This window comes from Schistocerca americana, chromosome 5 (assembly GCF_021461395.2).
Source record: "Schistocerca americana isolate TAMUIC-IGC-003095 chromosome 5, iqSchAmer2.1, whole genome shotgun sequence".
NCBI lineage: Eukaryota > Metazoa > Arthropoda > Insecta > Orthoptera > Acrididae > Schistocerca > Schistocerca americana.
Genome location: NC_060123.1, coordinates 495,074,620 through 495,096,530, shown reverse-complemented (window position 1 = coordinate 495,096,530; position 21,911 = coordinate 495,074,620). Strand labels below are relative to the sequence as shown.

Genomic DNA, 21,911 nt, shown 5'->3' with positions numbered 1-21,911 from the left:
AAAGATATGCAGCTTTCCCGAAGTAATTATGTAAGCTTAACATCAATTGGCGCCATATTCGAAGATGTCTGCCTCTGAATTGTGGACACACGCAAACATACACTTACACAGACACACACAGACACACACACACACACACACACACACACACACACACACACACACACACACACACACCCATGGGCGCACGCGCGCGATTACAAAAGTACATAACGTACGTAACCCTCCCACAAAAATTGCTTGTATCAAATATGGGACGGGAGAGTGTTGTGTGATGATACACTTCTCAGACTACTTGCCTCCTACCAGCCACTAATAGATGTTACTAATTTTGTTATTCACCATTTATTTGCTGTAGTCTTTTTCTCAAATTACAAAAGTCGCTTGACAGAATTAAAGATTATACAAATGTAAAGAAATATTCCAGGGTGGAATATAATAAATGAATCTAGGAACAAATACTCTGTTGAAATGCAAAAGCTTTCGAATCGATAAAACGTTGCCAATATTGTATTTAATCGTTTATTTGTCTCATCATTACCTTACTGAACACCAATAACCTATAAGTGACATTAAATTTAGCAGAAGTATTATCCAAAACTAATTACGAGTTAATTACGTTTTGAAACAAAAGTTACTGGAAAAAAGATAAATTTTCAAGAGAAGTAAAATTCTTAAGACACCAAAGAAACTCACTTCATTTGCAAGTATCATATATTCCATGGTAAAAGATCTATTCATGCCTCAAGGTACAAGAACTGACGCAATGCTGCTTAATTTGTGACATGTAATACATATAGATCGAAAAATATGCAGCATTTTACACACCATAATAATTCTAAACCTGAATAATTAACAATACATTTGAAATAGCTTAAGTAAAGTGTGTCGAATACGAAATATTTACAGATTATGCACAAGCCACAACCTCATATTTAACAACAACAAAAACTGTCGAAAATGACCAACTTTGTTTATGACGGTCCTTAGTGCCTGTTCTTTCATGAAATGATTCTAAAATCAGTAACTAAACTTAAGTGTCGACCAAAAATATCCTGTAAATTTAATTACAAACTACGTAGCAGTTTCTATGCACTATGAGAACAAACGAAAAATAATTAAAACCAATAGTCATGCAGTGCAATTAATCACATAGTTGATGAAGATTTTACTTTAACTACCAATCCACAGAACTTTGAAAATCTAAATAAATTCAACTGTTGTCTTATGCTTCTACTGCTTGTCCTCACCAATTGATGGCAGTGTTCGATTATTGTACCATAGATGACGTTAGGCGCAACGGACACTCCAATTAATCTTTTCCACATGGAAATTTTTCTGGGATGCACGTCAGATGTCAGAATATTAACTCAACATGTAAAATGTCTCCAAAATTTGGTCAGCAATACGAAAAACGTAACATGCACGTCAATTGCAAAATGTAAACTTTCACAGCCCGAATTGCTACAGTTAATAAAATATTGCAGACCGGTGTGCCTTGGTCGAAGGGATCTCACTTGAAAATCGGAATTTTCGTCCCCATCTGCGGAGGACATTTTCAAGGTCAACTGCAATACACCCCGAAGAAGGCACCTTGCAACAGTCACCTAAACGTCAGAATTTTACAGATGACAACGCGGCCACAAACCCAGTAGAATTTTATTGACTGTGACAACGGCCGTGGAAGCCTAAGTTTACGAGACAGTGCTGTATTTAGAGAGGTGAAGCATTCTACTCTCTCTGTGTGTGTGTGTGTAAAACTGTGTTACCTTGTGCCCAAAACTACATCAACTTGCTCTGAGGCTATATCAACTTTAATTGGAATTGATCAGCTTTTCCTAAAACTTTATAACTGTACTCCAAGTGTCCACCATCTTACCTCCAAATCACCTTTCCCCAAAGCTCTGTCAGCTTGCTTCCAATTGTATCAACATTCCATAAAAATGATATAAAATGTGTCAACCAACCAAAAAACCTTCATCAACTTGCCCACATCTAGTGGATGCGAACAAATAAAAATATAGTTCTTAAACTACGTTTGATAGCACAAGCACAAACCATTTAAACAACAGAGAGGGTAGCAATTTCATCTGTACACCCTGTTCACATAAGGGGGTGGATTAAAGTTTAATCCAAACTGACCACTGAAGAAAACAAAACTGGTCTGATTTTCATTTACCGAAACAATTTAAAACCCAAAAGGCGTCGCAGCTTTGTTCACAGAGACGGTTTAAACCGACAGAAAGGGTTTAAATTTCAGTCAAGTAATTTAAAAAGGGAATGGGTTTGCAGTTTCAACCACAATGACTATTTAAGAAACAGATCATGTCGAAACTTCTTTCAGACTGTCCATTTAGAAAATGGGACTGTTTGGAATACATACAGTTGAAAAGGAAGAAACTGGTCGGAACTTTATTCACATGGAACTTTAAAAAAAAAAAAACAGAATGGTTGGTGGACATTAATATGAGGCTTGTGCCCACGTTTTCCCTATATTGTGACTTGAACTGTGCTGGGACACTTGTGTAAATCTTCCTTCAATGTGTTCAAAAAATGTGTGTGGAAACTTATGGGACTTAACTGCTAAGATCATCAGTCCCTAAGCTTACACACTATTTAACCTAAATGATCCTAAGGACAAACACACGCACCAATGCCCGAAGGAGGACTCGAACCTCCGCCAGTATCAGCCACACAGCCCATGACTGCAGCGCCATAGACCGCTCGGCCTTTAATGTGTTCATGTATTCGTTTCATTCTCTCTGTAATACATTATAATGTTTTTATCTCATTAAAGTTCACAATACAGAGATGGACGAAAATTTGCTGTGGTGTGTAAACCAGTGAGAAGCTGTTCAGAAAGTGGATACAATATCGAAGCAACTAGATGATGTTTCAGGAGGCAAGGTGATACAGTTTCAGGACTAGTTAATGCACGTTAGGGTAAGTACATACATTTCTGAGGGAAACAGCTGATACAGGTTTGGAGGTAGATGACACAGGTTACATGTGGATAGAACATGAAAAAATTATTTAAAATATTTCAGCATCTGTCTCATCATTGTAACAATAAATTTCAACTCTCTGACTTATACAATGCAGTATATTTGCACGGTCTGTTACTTTTCCTGCCCTTTTCCCTCCTTAATGCTTGTACCCAGAAGAGTTTAAGTCTTCACAAAGGTGGAAGGTAACACATACTATATATTAATATCCAAGGTGCCATACACTCTTTAGGTATGTCCATAAATTGTTCTGTACTTTTAAACAGTCTGTGTAAACGAAGATCTATCTCATTCTGTTTTTCAAACGGACTGTGTAAATGACACTTTAACCCCTTTTATTTTCGATCAATGTGTGTGAATGGCAACATTTAAATGTCGATAAATATATTTTTGGCTCATGTCATCTCCTACGTATGGGGCAACTTGATACATTTTTGGCGGCAGGTTTGAAACAATAGTGGGGGAATCTGGTTTAGTTTCAGCCAGGTTGTGGTAGTTCAGAGGCAAAGATAATACTGTTTTGGGGCAGGTTGGTATAGTTATGATGCAAGTTGATGGCACTGTGGGACACACAGGAGTACTTTGGAGGGGAAGTTGATACACTTTCAGTGCACACTTATACAATTTGGTGGCAGGCTGATACAGTTCGGTGGCAAGCTCATACTGTTTTTGAGGTCAATGTGATACAGTTCAAGGACATATTTAACGAATGTGAAAATGTTCGGTACATACAAAAAACTTTATGAACCGTTTGAAACAGAAAGACTGCATATAAAACTTTTCTGTAGTTTTGCAGTATATTTTGTTAGAATACTGAAAGGAAAACTACTTTGACATATCTAGCAATTATTATGAATTATATGTACTGTACATATGCCATTTTGCAATGTAAAACTTATACAATTACAGAAATTTTAGGTGTTGTAATGAAACAAACAACAAACTTCCAGAAGAACCTTCTTCATCACTATTTCACATAACAGAAAATTAAGAAGTGAGCAAAATAGATAAGAATCTTCAGAAAACATATGAATAGAGTAATTACAGGCAGCTTTCTTTTCAATGATTATCCTCTCCTTGTGTTTATGCTGTGGATCATTAGAGAACTGATACAGCTCACTGCATCATACTAGATTATGTTGTGCAAGTTTTTGCAGATGCTTCATATTTTATGTCTTGACTGGAACGCTACCAGTGATGTACGTGATTTCTGGAGATAGACTTGGAAGGATATTGTAGCATTTAAGGAAATATTTGTGCTTCTCTAATGCATCACTATGCTCAACAGCAACAATGTTTCCGTTCGTATCATATATTTAGCGATGCAATACCTGACGTCACTCCGTTACTTTCTGGGACAGAATATGTGTACCCCCAACTGTCGGCTAGTAGCGTTATGCATGTGAATGTGACTGAAAGATTTCCAAATGTTTGTGAATTATGTAACTAAGATGGGACTACAGTACCAGCCTGGTATTAAAATAGTGGGATGTGGAAAACTGCCTAAAATGGTTCAAGTGGCTCTGAGCACTACGGGACTTAACATCAGAGGTCATCAGTCCCCTAGGACAGAACTACTTAAACCTGACTAACCTAAGGCCATCACACACATCCATGACCGAGGCAGGATTCGAACCTGCTACCGTTGCGGTCGCGTGGTTTCAGACTGAAGCGACTAGAACCACTCAGCCACACCGCCCTGCTAAAACTGCCTAAAACCACATCCAATCTAACTAGCAGACTGACCCTTGTCGTCCATCTGCTGGACGGATTCGTTCTAGGACTGGGACACATCCCTGTCTCGATGGTGGTTCTTTAACATGCATGACTATTTGGACAGGTAGACGTCAGATATACGTGATATAGAAACCAGAGAGCTCTTATTGATCACTTGCTTTCATTCCATAATAGAGGATCATTTAATGGGTAGCCCATCAAGTCACGCAGTACTTTTTTGAGTCTAAAGATATGTAATACGAATTATTTGTAGCGTGAAGACCTTCCTGCAGAACTATCTTTAAGGAACTGAGAATACTGACTAATGCTTCCCAGTATGTTTATTCCTAACGAAATTCCTCATAAATAATGTGTCTCTTTCTCAAACTGACATCTCCGTTTAGGACATAAATGATTTAATGAGAATAATTTTCCCGAAGACTTAAAATTCCTCACTTTTCTGAAATGATTTCATAAGAATAATTTTCCTGAAGACTTAAAATACCTCACTTTTCTGTAGAAAGGTGCTCATTTTTCAGGAACTCGTGTTTCCACTAACTTGCCAACAGCACTAGAGACGGTAACTGCTAATGAAGTTCAGTTTAACACGAGCCTACATGGTTTATTAGTGTCCAGCTTCTTAGTAGAACCCATTAATGCGTTATATTCTATTAGTAGTATAATCAAACGTGAATGTTATGGAATGTGAAGATGGAACATCTTCAGTGCTGTAAGGCTGTCAATAAAAATTAATACTCTAAGCTAATTTTCTCTTTGATAACGAGCAGTTACAGTAGCACAAGATGTACCATATGCGTATGTTTAGGAGTTCTGTGAGAAGTTCGTTATTATCTCACGAATAAAAATGTGTATAGGATTTTTTGACTTGTGTCTTATTCAGGATGACCAGTTCACTTCAGATCCGTGGCAGGACATTGGAATAAAATTTATTTTACTTTTTTAGTAAATACGTATTATGTACACTTATTTCAAAAATATCTACATCTTTGTGAATCTCCTTGGAGCTAAGGAACAACAAGTGTACTCAGAATAATGTGATCTAAGAACGATAAGCTTTGCCTAAGAGTCAGGAGGGAGGCTGTCTGTACTATAACTTGTTAGAACTATAGCTCTTTTTAAAAATTCTTACAGTATATGCTTTTAGTAAATAACGTTGTATGCCAGCAATGTAAAACTGATATTCGACACCGCACCACACAAGCGGCTTGTAGTGAAATAGCGTGCTTATGGAATTTCGTCTCAGTTATGTGACTGGATTTGTGACTTCCTGTCAGAGAGGTCACAGTTCGCAGTAACTGACGGAAAGTCATCGAGTAAGAAAGAAGTGATTTATGGCGTTCCACAAGGTAGTGTTATAGGCCCTTTGCTGTTCCTTATCTATATAAACGGTTTGGCATACAATCTGAGCAGCTGTCCAGGTTGTTTGCAGATGACGCTGTCGTTTATCGACTAATAAAGTCATCAGAAGATCAAAACAAAATGCAAAACAATTTAGGAAAGATATCTGAATGGTGCGAATATGGGCAGTAGATCCTAAAGAAAGAAAAGTGTGAGATCATCCACATGAGGGCTAAAAGGGATTCGTTGAACTTCTGTTACACGATAAATCAGTCTAATCTAAATGCCGTAAATTCAACTAAATACCTAGGTATTACGTTTACGAACAACTTATATTGGGAGGTGCATGTGGTGTCACCGCCAGACACCACACTTGCTAGGTGGTAGCCTTTAAATCGGCCGCGGTCCGGTAGTATACGTCGGACCCGCGTGTCGCCACTATCAGTGATTGCAGACCGACCGCCGCCACACTGCAGGTCTAGAGAGACATCCTAGCACTCGCCCCAGTTGTACAACCGACTTTGCTAGCGATGGTTCACTGACAAAATACTTTCTCATTTGCCGAGATGATAGTTAGCATAGCCTTCAGCTACGTCATTTGCTACGACGTAGCAAGACACCATTATCAGTTGCTACTGATATTGTAAAGAATGTACAGACAAGAGCTACGTTCAACATTAATGGATTAAAGTTATTTATTCCACCATCTGCGTCCGTTTTTCTAAGTTCTCATTCCCTTGTCCTGTCCCAGACCTCACGCCAGCCTGCGTGAGCTTAAACGCGTGCCTTTCGGCTTCCTCCAAACTCCGTGGGTTGGCTCCTGCCAATCCACAACAGTGCACATAGAAAGTGTTGTGGAGAAGGCTAACCAAAGACTGCGTTTTCTTGGCATGACACTTGCAAAATGTGACAGATCTACAAAGGAGACTGCCTACACTATACTTGTCCGTCCTCTTTTAGAATACTGCTGCACGGTGTGGAATTCTTACCAGATAGGACTGACCGAGTACATTGAAAAAGTTCATAGAAGGGCAGCACGTTTTGTATTATCGCGAAATATGAGAGAGAGTCACCGAAATGATAGAGGATTTGGGCTGGACATCATTAAAAGAAAGGCGTTTTTCGTTGCGACGGAATCTTCTCACGAAATTCCAATCACCAAATTTCTCTTCCGAATGCGAAAATATTTTGTTGCCACCGACCTACGTAGGGAGAAGCGATCACCACGGTAAAATAAGGGAAATCAGAGCTCGGACGGAAAGATATAGGTGTTCGTTCTTTCCGCGCCATACGAGAGTGGAGTAGCAGAGAATTGTGAATGTGGTTCGATGAACACTCTACCAGGCAATTAAATGTGATTTGCAGAGTATCCATGTAGATGTAGATGTATATATACTGTGAAGGTATGATATGAGTAATGAAAGTATATACATACATTGAGACCTTCAAATGGTTCAAATGGCTCTGAGCACTATGGGACTCAACTGCTGAGGTCATTAGTCCCCTAGAACTTAGAACTAGTTAAACCTAACTAACCTAAGGACATCACACACATCCATGCCCGAGGCAGGATTCGAACCTGCGACCGTAGCGGTCTTGCGGTTCCAGACTGCAGCGCCTTTAACCGCACGGCCACTTCGGCCGGCTGGGACCTTCAGTTTGCATTAAAATATACCGATGTCTTCGTTTTTGTGAAATTCAGGGTCGCATTAAAGTTAAATAGTGCTTCTTACGTTTCCGAAGAAGAAGGATATTCGAGACTTACTCCAAAGCTCTTTCGTTTTTGAGTCAAAACGACAAACATGGAGACGACTAGCGCTCTTCACTGTAAACTGAATATGTTCTGTTATGTCATTTTAAGATACTATTCACTATATATATTCCATAGCGTAAATTCCACAATTTCTGACTATGTTCTTGTTACACTGAACGAAACCTGTCAATAAAATATATCAAGTGCGACTTGTGGCTCTCCTGAAGAACTTAAGTGAATTAAATTTCCGGAATGAATGATTTTGAGTCTCTACAAGGCACAGATTTTCAACTGTCACTAGATATTCGTCAGATCGATGAATTCGTGCTGGAAACAAAGAGCTGAAAATAAAGAAATCCGTTGATGACGGTATTCCAGGATCGTAATGGAAACACAATAGAATGTTTTGTACACCACGCTATTCCACTGATCAAGCTGGCATTTGTTTAAGATGCTGCGCAATTTAGATCAGCTTTAAAAGCTTCACTGACATTGACGGCATCTCCTTACGAAAAGTTCCAGTTTGCTAAGAAAATGGCTCTGAGCATTATGGGACTTAACATCTGATGTCATCAGTCCCCTAGAACTTAGACCTACTTAAACCTATCTAACCTAAGGACATCACACACATCCATGCCCGAGGCAGGATTCAAACCTGCGACTGTTGCGGTCACGCAGTTCCAGACTGAAGCGCCTTTAACGGCTTGGCCACACCGGCCGGCGTTTGCAAAGAACTCACTCCGGTACCGCCCTTTGGCAAGCCTTGGTTACATGTGAGACTCGTGCTACGCCATTCAGTTGCAGTAATGAGAGCAGTACTAACTGCTCTCAATTTTTAAATATCCAATCACCCACAGCCACATCATACAAGTAAAACGAGAAAAAAGAGTGAAACGTGAGACATATTGCAGATATTTGAGATGTAGATGGTTATACATTTATTCGATGTCATTACACATATCTTCCCTGAAAACCAACAGATTTTTTTTTTGCTTTTAGAAGTGGAGACTTAAATTAACATAGAGTATCAGAATGAGTTGTGGTCTCTCAAGCACTGGTACAACGTTTGCAGAAATTAGAGTCGATGCCACCTTGATTACAAAAGAAAGAATTATTCCTATTTAGTTGTTGTTACGTGTTCGTAGTTGATGTAATCGGAAATGAGAAATATGGGAAACACTGTCTTGATTACAGTGGACCCACCTACAAACACACGATCTGGGTTACCTGGAAATAAAGGAAACTGTAACTGTTACAGAAAACGAGAGCAAAAGCAGTTTCTCACTTACTGGTTTGGTAGGAAAATCCTCTGCTGCAAAAGGCTGCAACTGTGCTGACCCCATCAGTTCATCAAGTCCACGGATGGCGAAAGCGGAGAAATGGCGCAGGCGTTTCCCTCAAGTTATTTCTCTCTCAGGGTAGGGTTTACGTAACTTTCCTGGCCGCTTATCATGTCAAAATTCTTTTTTGTATTTTCTGTTGTCAACACATAACACCGGGACTAAACATCTGATATTAGTAAGGGTGCTCTTTAGTAGCCCAAAATAAACGTAGTTTTCCACGACGATCATACCGTAATTTGGAGATATATACGAGGGTTGTTCAATAAAGAATTATCATAATTTTTTTGACAACATACCTTTCCTCATCCTCATAATTTTGATGGTTGTTCTAAAAGTAGTCTCCCATGAATACGATGCACTTGTACCAGCGTTTCTGTCAGTCTTCAAATACATGCTGGAAACCATTTTTTGAGGGGTCCTTCAAATTCGCATCCGCGGCCTTCATCAATGCTTCTGATGATTGGTAATGCCTCTCATGAATTGGCTTCTTCATGTTAGGGAATATAAAATGGCACGTAGGGCTAATTCCGGACTATAGAGAGGGTGAGGGATGCACTTCACGTTGTTTTTTGCAAGATATTCAGCAACAACATTGGCAATATGCGGCCGCGAATTACCATGGTGTATCATCCAGACTGCTTCACGGAAATGTGCCCTTTTGCGCCTAATATGGAGATGCAACGTTTTCAGGACATCCCTGTGGTATTGTCCAGTTACTGATGTGTGTGCAGGTACAACATGCAGTAAACCATGCCATGGGTATCAAAGAATGAGGTGACCATAACTTTCCCAGCAGAAGCCACACCTTATGCTTTTTTAGGGATTGGTGATGAAGGAGATTTCCACAATGAGCTTTGCTGTTTGCTCTCAGGATCAAAATGATTTAGCCAAGTTTCAACTGCAGTGATTACATTTGAAAGAAACTGCGGATCTCCCTCTAACATCAACTTTAACTGCACGCAAACCTGCACAGGAATGTCGTTTTGTTCGGGACTCAACGGTCTTGGAACTCATCGGCACAAACACTTGGCATGTATAATTTTTCTGTCAAATGTTCAAATGTGTTTGAATTATTGAGAGACCAAACTGCTAAGATCATCGGTCCGTGACTTACACACTAGTTACACTAAGTTAAACTAAATTGTGCTAAGAACAACACGCACACCCACGCCTGACGGAGGACTAGAACCTCCCGCGGCAGGGGCCGCGCAGTCCGTGACAGGATGCCTCAAACCACGAGGCCACTCTGCGCGCAAAATTTTTGTGTCACCTACGTGTGGGTGGCACCCAATGAAATGTTCATTATTTCAGAAAGTGATATTATGGTAATTCGTCGATCCTCTCTCACAATGACAACAGCAGTGTTGATGTTCTCATCCGTAAGAGCAGTAACTGGAGCAACGGGTCCACCTTCCTTTGAATTTCATTGTCTCCCCTCTTTTTAAACCAACATCCAACTGTGCTGTAGCGAAGAACAGACTCTCCATAGGCCTCCTGCAACACTGCATAGGCCTCAGCTGAAGATTTGTTCAGAGGAAAGCAGGATTTCAAAGCCGCATATTGTTTCTCGCTTGTTACCTCCAGTGCAACGGTAGGCGATATTGAACATGTCCGATGTTGCCTGCCTCTCACGAGCAGGAACCGGGAGTCCCAACAATGAAACTACTACAGCGTGTTTGCTGCACATTAAGCTAACAGAATAATACAAAATTTTTGCGCGAGAAATTATGACCATAAAAAATAAAAAAATTATGATGATTCTTTATTGATATACACGCCATAGTAGTTTCATTGGTGGGATTATTTCGAAAGAACGGATGTCCTTATCCTACCAAGGAGATGTTTTAGCAGAGGACCACGAACTTCATTTAGAATATCTCACTGCCTGGGACCATTAGAATGTCTGTCAAGGAGAAGGACGCTGAACCCATATTGGTCCTTCGTTTCCTCGGCCTGCCCTGCCACATTTCGTCAGAAAACAAATGCGTGAAAGTTTCTGCTTTTCCGTTGAAATGGTTCTTCTAACAAAGACAGCAGTTTAATGTCATAATAGCCCTCATGACAATTATTCTGCTGCGAAGCTGAACATCCTGCTTGGAAACCGAAAATACAATTGTGTGATAGAACTCATTGTTGGGTTATACTATTATAATACAGAAAGTATCATAATTAGTGGCGAAAACAGTAAGGAGTGGAACCAAATAATAATAGACCAAAATGGTCCACCAAACCTGTGTCCGCAAACATGTTGTTTGTAAGATAATTGCGAATGAGTGATTACGAGATTCCACAGACATCAGTGTGTAACATTGCATTATTTTGTGCAGTTTCCCCAACTATATCCGACGCAACGCCCGTGAACCAATGAAGCAGTATTGCCCTAATTAGTAAAAATGTATTTGAGTGTAATCTTTTAGATTAAGACCCTATTCGGCTCATATTATACCCATGCTCCTTGCGCCACTTTGGGAAATGTACATGGATGCTGGGGCACTCCCAGATTTTGTTCCAGATGTAATATGACATATAATGTGCTGGTACGATCCAAGATGGGTAGGTAGAGCAGAGTATGTAGCTTAGCCTCCAATTTTACCTGACCTTGGGATTACTTTTTTGTTTTGTGTTTTGGGTTGAGGCCTGGTGTCATCTCATCAGTAGGAGATGCAACACTCCCATTGATGCTGCTCAAGAACTCAAAATGGTTCAAATGGCTCTGAGCACTATGGGACATAACTTCTGAGGTCATCAGTCCCCTAGAACTTAGAACTACTTAAGCCTAACCAACCTAATGACATCACACACATCCATGCCCGAGGCAGGATTCGAACCTGCGACCGCAGCGGTCTCGCGGTTCCAGACTACAGCGCCTAGAACAGCTCGGCCACTCCGGCCGGCTGCTCAAGAACTGCAGTAGTGAATTTTCCAAAGTTGTCAGTCTTTACAAGGGTATCCGCCTGTGTTTAAAAAACATCCATGTAACCGGCTGGAGTGGCCGTGCGGTTCTAGGCGCTAAAGTCTGGAACCGCGTGGACGCTACGGTCGCAGGTTCGAATCCTGGATGTGTGTGATGTCCTTAGGTTAGTTAGGTTTAAGTAGTTCTAAGTTCTAGGGGACTGATGTCCACAGCAGTTAAGTCCCATAGTGCTCAGAGCCATTTGAACCATTTTGAACCATCCATATATGGGGATGACACAGTGTTTTAGTAGGTACTCGATTGCTATGATGCTATGAGCTAAAGATGAAACGCCCTGACACAATACTTTATTTATTGATTAAGGTGGGCCATCAACGGAATTTGAGCCCAATTAAATGATAATCTATAAGAAAAATTAGCGTTTGAAATACGCTTTTACCTGCTACGACAATACTTCATAGTGAAGTCAAAGGCGGCTCGTTATATCATTTTCACATTAGTACTCGATGTTTTGAATTATTTATTGGATACATCCCAACCTCTGACATCTTTAGCAGTTTTATCCCCTACACCGGAGGTTAGTAGCTGAAGTATTAACATGTAGCCTATCATCCTGTCCTCTGTTCACGTCAGTCCTATCTACACATTCCTGTCCCCGCAGATTATGCGTTAAACCTTATTTTTCATTAATGAACCTAATTATCATATTTCTATAGCATCACATCTCAAGTACTGTAGTTGTCATTTATGTCGGTTTTACCATGACCCAGTCTAGATCGTTTGTTTACTTCCGCGTAAACTCACAGTCCGACTTCATCGACCATCATGGCGTTTACTTACTGCCAAACCAGAATTACATTAGTAACGTTCCCTTTGGATCACGAACGACCGTAGGCACATGAAGTAGAACGTTTTATAGGGGATGAAATGCATCTTCTGCCAAAAGATGTACTCGGAATTCATTTTCTGATCCTCGGTACAACTGTATACATTTTGTGATAAGTTCCTCAGGGACCAAGCTGCTGAGATAATCGATCCCTTGGCTTACTCACTAATTAATATGACTTACGCTAAGGACAACACACACATCTATGACCGACCAAGGACTCGAAATTCTGACGGGGGCAGCTGCGCAATCCGTGGAACGGCGCCCAAGACCGCGCGGCTACTTTGCGCGGTTGCTGTGTACATAAAGCTGGCGAATGACGAGCTGTGCGCCGACATTGTGCGCGCCACGCTAAGGCTCTCAAGTTGATACCCTGACGGACATAGGGGGACAGTCGTGGTTGATCACGATGGTTTTAGCTTCCGAACGTTGCAGGTTTTCGAACTCTGACGTTGTGGTGGCCTCCTTTAGACCTTACGGCAATGTCCTCAGTCACGTTGCTGAAACATTGAAGACGTTCGAAACGTACCGTGTCCTCAATGGTGTTCCTCAGTGGTATTCGTCAGACCAAAATTGAACTGCGGAAACACGTGCCTTCCTTCTTGGTTATTGCCTGCTGCAGGACTGTCGTAATGTATGATAGCCAGCCAAGAACTGGTTGCAGCCGGAAAGGCCATATGCGTTCTGAATGTCTCCGACGTGGACTGGTTCAGACGCCGATCGGAGACGTCGCTCTTCCTGTGGCGCACACTGTGTTACCTCTACCTTACGCGTCTTCGGAGGTGCTGCCTTCTGCATCCCAATGAATCAGTCGGTATCGTCATCGACTCTTCTCGAAGACGAGATGGACATTTTGCCTGTGTCTAGTTCACTCCTGCCGGAGGCAATATAAATGAATTATGACCCTCAGCTGTCACAGGCTGCCTGTCCCGGAACCATGGTTCTTGATCATGGAGATCTACTGACCTCTGCTTTTGTGCCATCTGGCCACATGTCGGACGATAGCCGCCCGCCATCCGACACGGTTGGTTGGTTGGTTTTGGGGAAGGAGACCAGACAGCGTGGTCATCGGTCTCATCGGATTAGGGAAGGATGGGGAAGGAAGTCGGCCGTGACCTTTCAGAGGAACCATCCCGGCATTTGCCTGGAGTGATTTAGGGAAATCATTGAAAACCGAAATCAGGATGGCCGGACGCGGGATTGAACCGTCGTCCTCCCGAATGCGAGTCCAGTGTCTTACCACTGCGCCACCTCGCTCGGTCATCCGACGCGAACCAGCATTATAGGCAGCAACGGTCGCCGAGGAAACGGAAGAGACAACGTCATACCTCTTCTAATGACTGCCTCCATCGAAAGTGTGCGTAGGATGACGACCCTGCTACTGAAGACGCGAAATCTTTCCCCGCCTCCTAGCCGGCCGCTGTGGCCGATTGGTTCTAGGTGGGAACGGGACGTGGTTGACAGTCTGCGGGTGGCGGCCTTTGGGCCTTTGCCCACTGCCCTCCCCCCCCCCCCCCCCCCTCCCGGTGCTAGTAAGTCTGCTATACAAAAAGGTTAGCGTCTTTGATTTGAAATCAAAGGTCCTCGGTACGTGGTTCGAACACGGCCACTGCTTAAATTTTAAATAACAAGAATCAGCATTGGAGGCCAAGGACAACCTGCATACGAAGTCACCCTCAATCTGCCAATGGTCTTGTCAAAGAGGGTGAAGAAGCGGACAGAGATTCAAGGCACTCTCTTTCTCAATTGAGAGCGAAACCGCTCCAAAAACAGGAAGAATCAGGAGCCATAAACGGCATGAGGATGCAGAACGCAATGGAAGCCAAAGAAGCATAATGTGAATCTGCAGGTTAGATGGCCTGTAACTGAAACAATGTCATGAAGATCTCTCCGTTAACAAAATACTCCAGAAAAGTGCTCCATTCGGATCTCTAGAAAGGGGCTGCCAAGGGGGAGGTGACAACGAGGAAAGAATTGAATAGCAAACGAAAAGGATGATGTTCTACGAGACAGAGCCTGGAATGTCAAAAATTTTAATTTGTTAAGGAAGCTAGAAAATCTTAGATGGGAAATGCTAACGCTCAATCAAGATATGGTGGGGGTCAGTGAAGTGAAATGGGAAGTTGACAAGGATTTGTGGCAAGATAAGTAAAGGATAATATCAACAGTAGCAGAAAATCGTATGACGGGAATAGAGTTCGATGTGAATAGGAAGAAAGTGGTACTGTGAGTAGTTCAGTGGTAGGTTTGTTCTCATCGACAGCAAATCTACGTCAGCAACAGCACTTCAGTTATACATGCCGACGTCGCAAGCTGAAGATGAAGAGACAGTGAAAGTATATAAGGATACTGGACGGGCAAGCCAATACGCAAATGGTGATGAAAATCGAATAGTGGTAGAAGAAGGATTAAAAGAAAGACTTACAGGAATATATGGACTTCATATTAGGAATGAGAAAGGAGAAAGACGAATTAAGTCTTGCAATAACTCTATTCAAGACTCACATGAGGAGGAGGAATACTTGGAAAAAGCAGGGAGACATGTGCAGATTCCAGTTACATTCCATCATGGTCACACAGAGATTCCGAAGTCAGATATTGGGTTGTAAGGAGTTCCTAAGAGAAGATACAGACACAGATCACAATTTAATAGTCATAACGAGTAGACTGAAGTGTAAGTGATTAATCAGAAAGGATCACTGCACAAAGATGTATTATATGGAAGTACTAATGAACAGATATTTTAAAGTTCTCCGAAGCTATAGATACTGTGATAAATAGTTGCTAAGTAGGCAGTTCGGTTGAAGAGCAATGGACATCTCTGAAAAGGGTGACCACAGAGCTGGAAAGAAAAACATAGGAACAAAGAAGGTAACTGCGAAGAAATCATGGGTTACACAAGAAATACTTCAGTTGATCGATGAAACAAGGAAGTACAAAAATGTGAAGGGAAATTTAGGAATAGAGGTACACAAGTGACTGCGGAACGAAATAGATAAGACGTGTAGGGAAAGCAAGCAAAATGGTTGCATGAAAACTATGAAGAAATCTCAAAAGAAAGACTGATTCAGTATACAGAAAACTCAAAACAATTTCCAGTGACATTAAGTCTTAAGTGGTAACATTAAGAGTGAAACGGGTATTCATTTGTTGAATGAGGTGGAAAGAGTACACTGAAGGCCTCTATGATATGACAGAAAAAGAAACAGAAGTCGATAAAGGTAGGGGATCCAGTATTAAATAAAAATTTATAACAGCTCTGGAAGACCTAAGATCAGATAAGGCAAAAGGTTGCGGTTGACAAAGACTGAAGGAAAAACAAGACACGTCCATTGGATCACTCAACCCGTAAAAAGCGTTCGATAATGTAAAATGATGCAAGATGTTCGAAATCATGAGAAAATAGAGGTAAGCTATATGGACAGACGGGTAGTATACAATATGCAGAAGAGCCAAAAGGGAAAAATAAGAGTGGACGACCAAGAACAAAAGGCTGGCATTAATAAGGGCTTAAGACAGAGATGTAGTCCTTCGCCCATACTGTTCAATCTGTACATCGAAAAAGCAATTGTGGAAATAAAAGAAAGATTAAAGAGTGAGATTAAAATTCAAGGTGAAAATACCTCAGTGATACAATTTGCTGATGATATTGCTGTCTTGAGTGAAAGTGAAGAAAAATTACATGATCTCCTGAATGGAATGTACAGTCTGATGAGTGTAGAATATGGACTGAGAGTAAATCGAAAAAAGACGAAATTAATATGAAGCAGCAGAAATGAGAACAACGAAACACTTAACGCCACCATTGATGGTCACTAAACAGATGAACTTAAGGAGCTCTGCTACCCAGTCAACAAAACAATCAATGGCGGACTTAGCAAGGAGGACATCAAAAGTAGACTAGCACTGGCAAAAATGGCATTCCTGGCCAAGAGAAGTCTACTAGTATCAAACATGAGCCGTAATGTGAGGAAGATATTTCTGAGAATGTAAGTTTGAAGGATAGTGTTGTACGCTAGTGAAACATGGACTGTTGGAAACCCGGACTGAAGGGAATCTAAGCATTTGAGATGTGGTGTTACAGACGAATGTGGAAAATCTGGTGGGCAGATACGATAGGGAATGAGGAGATTCAGCGCAGAATCGGAGAGGAAAGGAATATTTAGAAAACAGCGACAAGGTGAAGGGACAGGATGATAGGACATGTGTTAAGACATCAGAGAATGACTTCCATGGTACTATAGTTAGCTGCAGAGGGCAAAACCTGTAGAGGAAGACAGATATTGGAATACATCCAGAAAATAATTGAGGAGCAGGTTGCAAGTGCTACTCTGAGATGAAGATGTTGACGCAGGACAGGAATTCGTGGCGGGCTCCATCAAATCAGTCAGGAGACAGATGACTCAAAAAACAAAAAAAGACGGAAAAAATAGATAATATTGCATTAGAATTACTAAACTCATTGGGTGGATTGGAAAGCAAACGGCTGCTCCCATTGTTGTATAGTATGAATGAGTCTGGCGATATATCATACGACTGTCGGAAAAATATCATCCACGTATCCGAAGACTGCAAGATCTGACAAGAGCGAGAACCATCGCACAATGAGCTTAACAGCTCACTCAATAAGTTGCTTACAAGAATAATATACGTAATAGTGGATAAGAAAATTGAGGACGTGCTAGAGCACGATCAGTTTGGCTTTATGAAAGGTAAAGGCCCCAGACAGGCAGTTATCACGTTGCGATTGATAACAGAAGCAATGCCAAAGAATAATGAAGACACGTTTGTAGGATTTATCGTCCTGGAGAAAGAATTCGGCAATGTCAAATGGTGCAAAATGTTTGAAATTCTGAGGAAAGTAGGGGTAAACGGTTGGGAGAGATGGGTAATTTACAACATGTATAAGACCCAGGATGAAAATACTAAGAGCGGAAGACCAAGAAAGAAGTGCTCAGATTATGAAAGGGTGTAAGACACGAGGACATTGATGTAGTCTTTGTTCGATCTATGCATCGAAGAAGGAATCATGGAAATAAAAGTAAGTTCAAGGTTGTAGACAAAATCCAAGGTAAAAGGATATGAATGATAGAATTCACTGATGACAATTCTATTCTCAGTGAAATTGAAGAAGAATTACAGAATCTGTGGAATGGAATAAACAATGAGTACGGAATATGGACTGAGTGTAAATTGAAGAAAGAAGGAAGTAATGAGAAGCAGCAGAAATGACAACAGTGAGAAACTCAGCATCAGTATTGATGACCACGAAGTTGATGAAGTTAATGAATTCTGCTACCTATGCAGCAAAATAACCAATAACAGACAGAGCAAGGAGGACATCAAAAATAGACAACCACTAGAAAAAAAAGCAAAAGTAAGAAGAGTGATGACTTAGTGGGAAAGAGGGAAAAAGGCAGTTGTTGACTTACTTCCTTATGCTATTTGTCTATCCTAAGCAGGTTATTTTGCTTCGAAGGTTTTGCTTCACTTTGTGTGCTTCATGGACGCCAGTTGCGCTAGTCCTAAGCCGGCTGTTGTGACCGAGTGGTTCTAGGCACTTCAGTCCGGAACCGCGCTGCTGCTACGGTCGCAGGTTCGAATCCTGCCACGGGCATGGATGTGTGTGATGTCCTTAGGTTAGTTAGGTTTAAGTAGTTCTAAGTTTAGGGGACCGATGACATCAGATGTTAAGTCACATAGTGCTCGGAACCATTTGAACCATTTTGCTATCCCTGTTTCTTCTACACCGCATTAATTTAATCTTTCTTGGAAGTGTAAAAGATAAGCTTTCACGGCCGGAAATTTCACACTTACACTTATTAAAATACTCTGGATACTAAGTCGTTGTCGTATGAATTTCATGTTGAAAAGTAGCATCTGATCCGCATATGCAGAGATCATCTTCTAGTGGGGTTTCGACTTTGTCGAAGGTCCGATGCAGACTCTGGCAGCAGCCAGTGCTGAAGAAGATATATATCAGTCCACCCCCACACAATATCGGGTGACAGCAACCGACTACCACCAGTTGAACTCAAGTTTTCAAAACATCACAATTTTGCGCTGTCATTTGGAAACTGTTTCGTGTTTCACTCGGTAGCGAGCCAGGTTGAGCACCACAGGATCATTCAGAAAACTGTCCTCCCCCTCGAAGATGTCCTTCACAGATGGGGACGAGACTCTCAATCTACATTAGATTGTTCTTACCTTTCAGCAGGTGCTGGTTCTCAATTTCACTGAGCATTGCAATGTCATCAACGAATCTTAAGATTGATGTCTATTCACCTTAAACCTCTTCTTACATGCAAGTATCTCTTAATCTCCCTCATGGCTCCTTGGCTCTACATACTATATAGTAGGGACGAAAGGATGAATTGGTGCCCTGTACCCTAATCAATATGATTACTGTGTTGCCTCTTGGCTCTTGTACGTGTTTTCTTGTCAGTAGAGCCATTATACTTCTCCCATAGATGTTGTACACAAATATTGAGAACACTGCTGTGCGCTCGTCAGTTCCCCATATTAGTTTCTACAAAGCACTGATAGTACCCAGAGAGTGTTGTAAATATGTACGAACAGTTTAGTTTTAGTAAGACCTACGTTTTACATTCACATTTGTCAGCATTCAAGTGATTTTCTGTTCGTTTTAACTTAAGCCTTATTCCTTCAATTAAGTTTTTTCTGCAATTTAAATTTCTTATGGATTATATTTGCCACATCTTGCGCTTTTGAACCACTGCCGCAAGCTTTATCGTCTATTTTCAAATCAAATTATGTGGAAATTACATTGCGTTCCCATTCTTACATAACGTGTAGATAACGCGTACCACAAGGGTGTACATTTAAAAAATTTGCTTGATTTTTTACATGCTTTTTTTTTCTAATGTGGATTTATGACTTAGTAAATCACACTTTATTAGTAAGAACGAACACTGCATGATCTACGAAAATTGTGATAATGTTGCTCAATAATAAATTCGTACGTGTAGGAAACAGAATGATGGTTCATCTTCTTATCGTCATTGTCGTGTCACTTACTAATGTTAAGTTTTGCCAGGTATGCTCATTAAGTCAAACATAATTACCAATTAGAGAGTGCCCGCGATCCATAGTGGTAAATGTCTCAAATCTCAGTCTGCCAATTCCTCTTCTTTGTTTTCAAATAACCGATGACAATGAACAACTGTATCAGCAAATTACTCTGTAGCTATAACAAATGATCCGAACATGGGCAGCTGACCCGAAACTTGTCATATGCAAATAAAGAAAGGCAATCCGTAGACTCAAAACGGATATTATTTTAAAGAATATTGATATTTTGTATCGATTTTGTATCAAATGTAATTTGTTCGTTTGTGAAATATCGATATTTGTACGTCGTTTTATTACTGTTCTTTTTTGAAACGAAAGCAAAATATCAAAGCACACGCTTGAGTTCTTACAGAAAATATGCAAAGAATTTCAAACTAGAAGCACGTGTTGTGCTATAACAAATGGTCCCTCACTCTCGTCTTGGTGGGGCCATACACCGCAATAGCTCTAAGGTGGTTATACTAAAATTTCGTTCATCTTTAAAGTATGTGATATCTTGAGGGACAACATAACGACTTTAAATTAATTGTACTTATTGTACTTTCAGTTCCAACCTGTAATAAAGTTTTTCATTACTGTAATTCATTCTGTAACTCACTTTGTATGTGTTTTACGTCATGTTACCGATCTTTGAGCTTAGTTCAGTGATAATTATGCAGGTGTTTACTGCTGTAAAAATCCGGACCCTGCAGTTACTGGTCCTGTTTCCTGTCCGTAAACGAAATAAATTCTCACTACGGGCGGCTGCTCCTACTGGCCCCCTCTATGGGCGGCCTTGTATTACTTGTCTTTCCCTATAGCTTAGACTTCTCGAACATCTTGTACGCCTACGATGTTACGTTGTCGGGTACATAGGCAAACACACCCTGACTTGAATTATCTTAAGTTTAGCGCTCATTATCAAGCTTAATGTTACAACTGCCCCTCTGGTGCCTTTACCGCCCCCATATTTACCGAAAATATTACGTTTCTATCATCGTGTAACTCCACGTTAAGTTTTTGTTATTAATTATGACAGATACCGTGTATGCCATCTGGGCACACGTGCCGTAGTACTAGCAGTGCGTTTAGACTCAGGTTGTCTCGAGCTGTGTACACTCGCTGGGTGACTTTTGGTGTGTGACGTGGGACTTGCCGATGCCCCAGAGACGCCGCCCTCTGCAACCGGCGTGTTTGCCTCTCGCCAATATGCACGCTGCGGTCGAGCCAACTAATGAAGCGAGCATCGGAGCCCCGCCGCCGTAGCCGCCGCCGCCCCCACCGCCACCACCCGGCCGGGGGTTGCCGCCCCCGTGTTTGCTCAGCAAACTTCGTTGTTCACCAACTAAATATAGTCGCCGGCGGTGGGCGGCCCGCGCTCTGGCCATTCCATCCCAGGGGTGGCGTCAGCGACGATGGCGTCATCAGCGCTATCTTCGGGTGTACCACGCCTACACTGTTCCAGGAACAGACAGAAGTCACCTGCGACAAGACATACTTCCGAAGGTCAGTCCAAACAATACCGAAAAGGTAAGTAATATCTGTATAATGGCACGAGTATCGTGGACAGCTACTGTAAATGACCCACCGAATTACCTACAGTCTGTAATTGTTAAGTGTTAGGGTATGGGTGTGTGTGTTGGTCCTTAGGATAATTTAGGTTAAGTAGTGTGAAAGCTTAGGGACTGATGACCGTAGCAGTTAAGTCCCATAAGACTTCACACACATTTTTTGTTAAGTGTTATATCCATCTCCAGGAACTATAGTTGTATTTTTGAAATAATCAGCAACCAGTTGCACAGATGATATTTTATTTCCTTAACCGGTTTCGGGCACTTAGTGCCCTTCTTCATAAGGTTGTACA

General features: G+C 41.3%; 1 protein-coding gene across 1 annotated transcript in view; it reads right to left on the bottom strand.

The window, feature by feature from the left end:
• Positions 1–21,435, bottom strand: part of LOC124616471 (glycine-rich protein 23-like) — a 67,685-nt gene extending 46,250 nt beyond the window's left edge. The window contains exon 1 of the mRNA XM_047144780.1: positions 21,263–21,435. Coding sequence (XP_047000736.1) covers positions 21,263–21,435 — 173 coding nt within the window. The remainder of the gene's footprint in view (positions 1–21,262) is intronic.
• Positions 21,436–21,911: the final 476 nt, after the last annotated feature.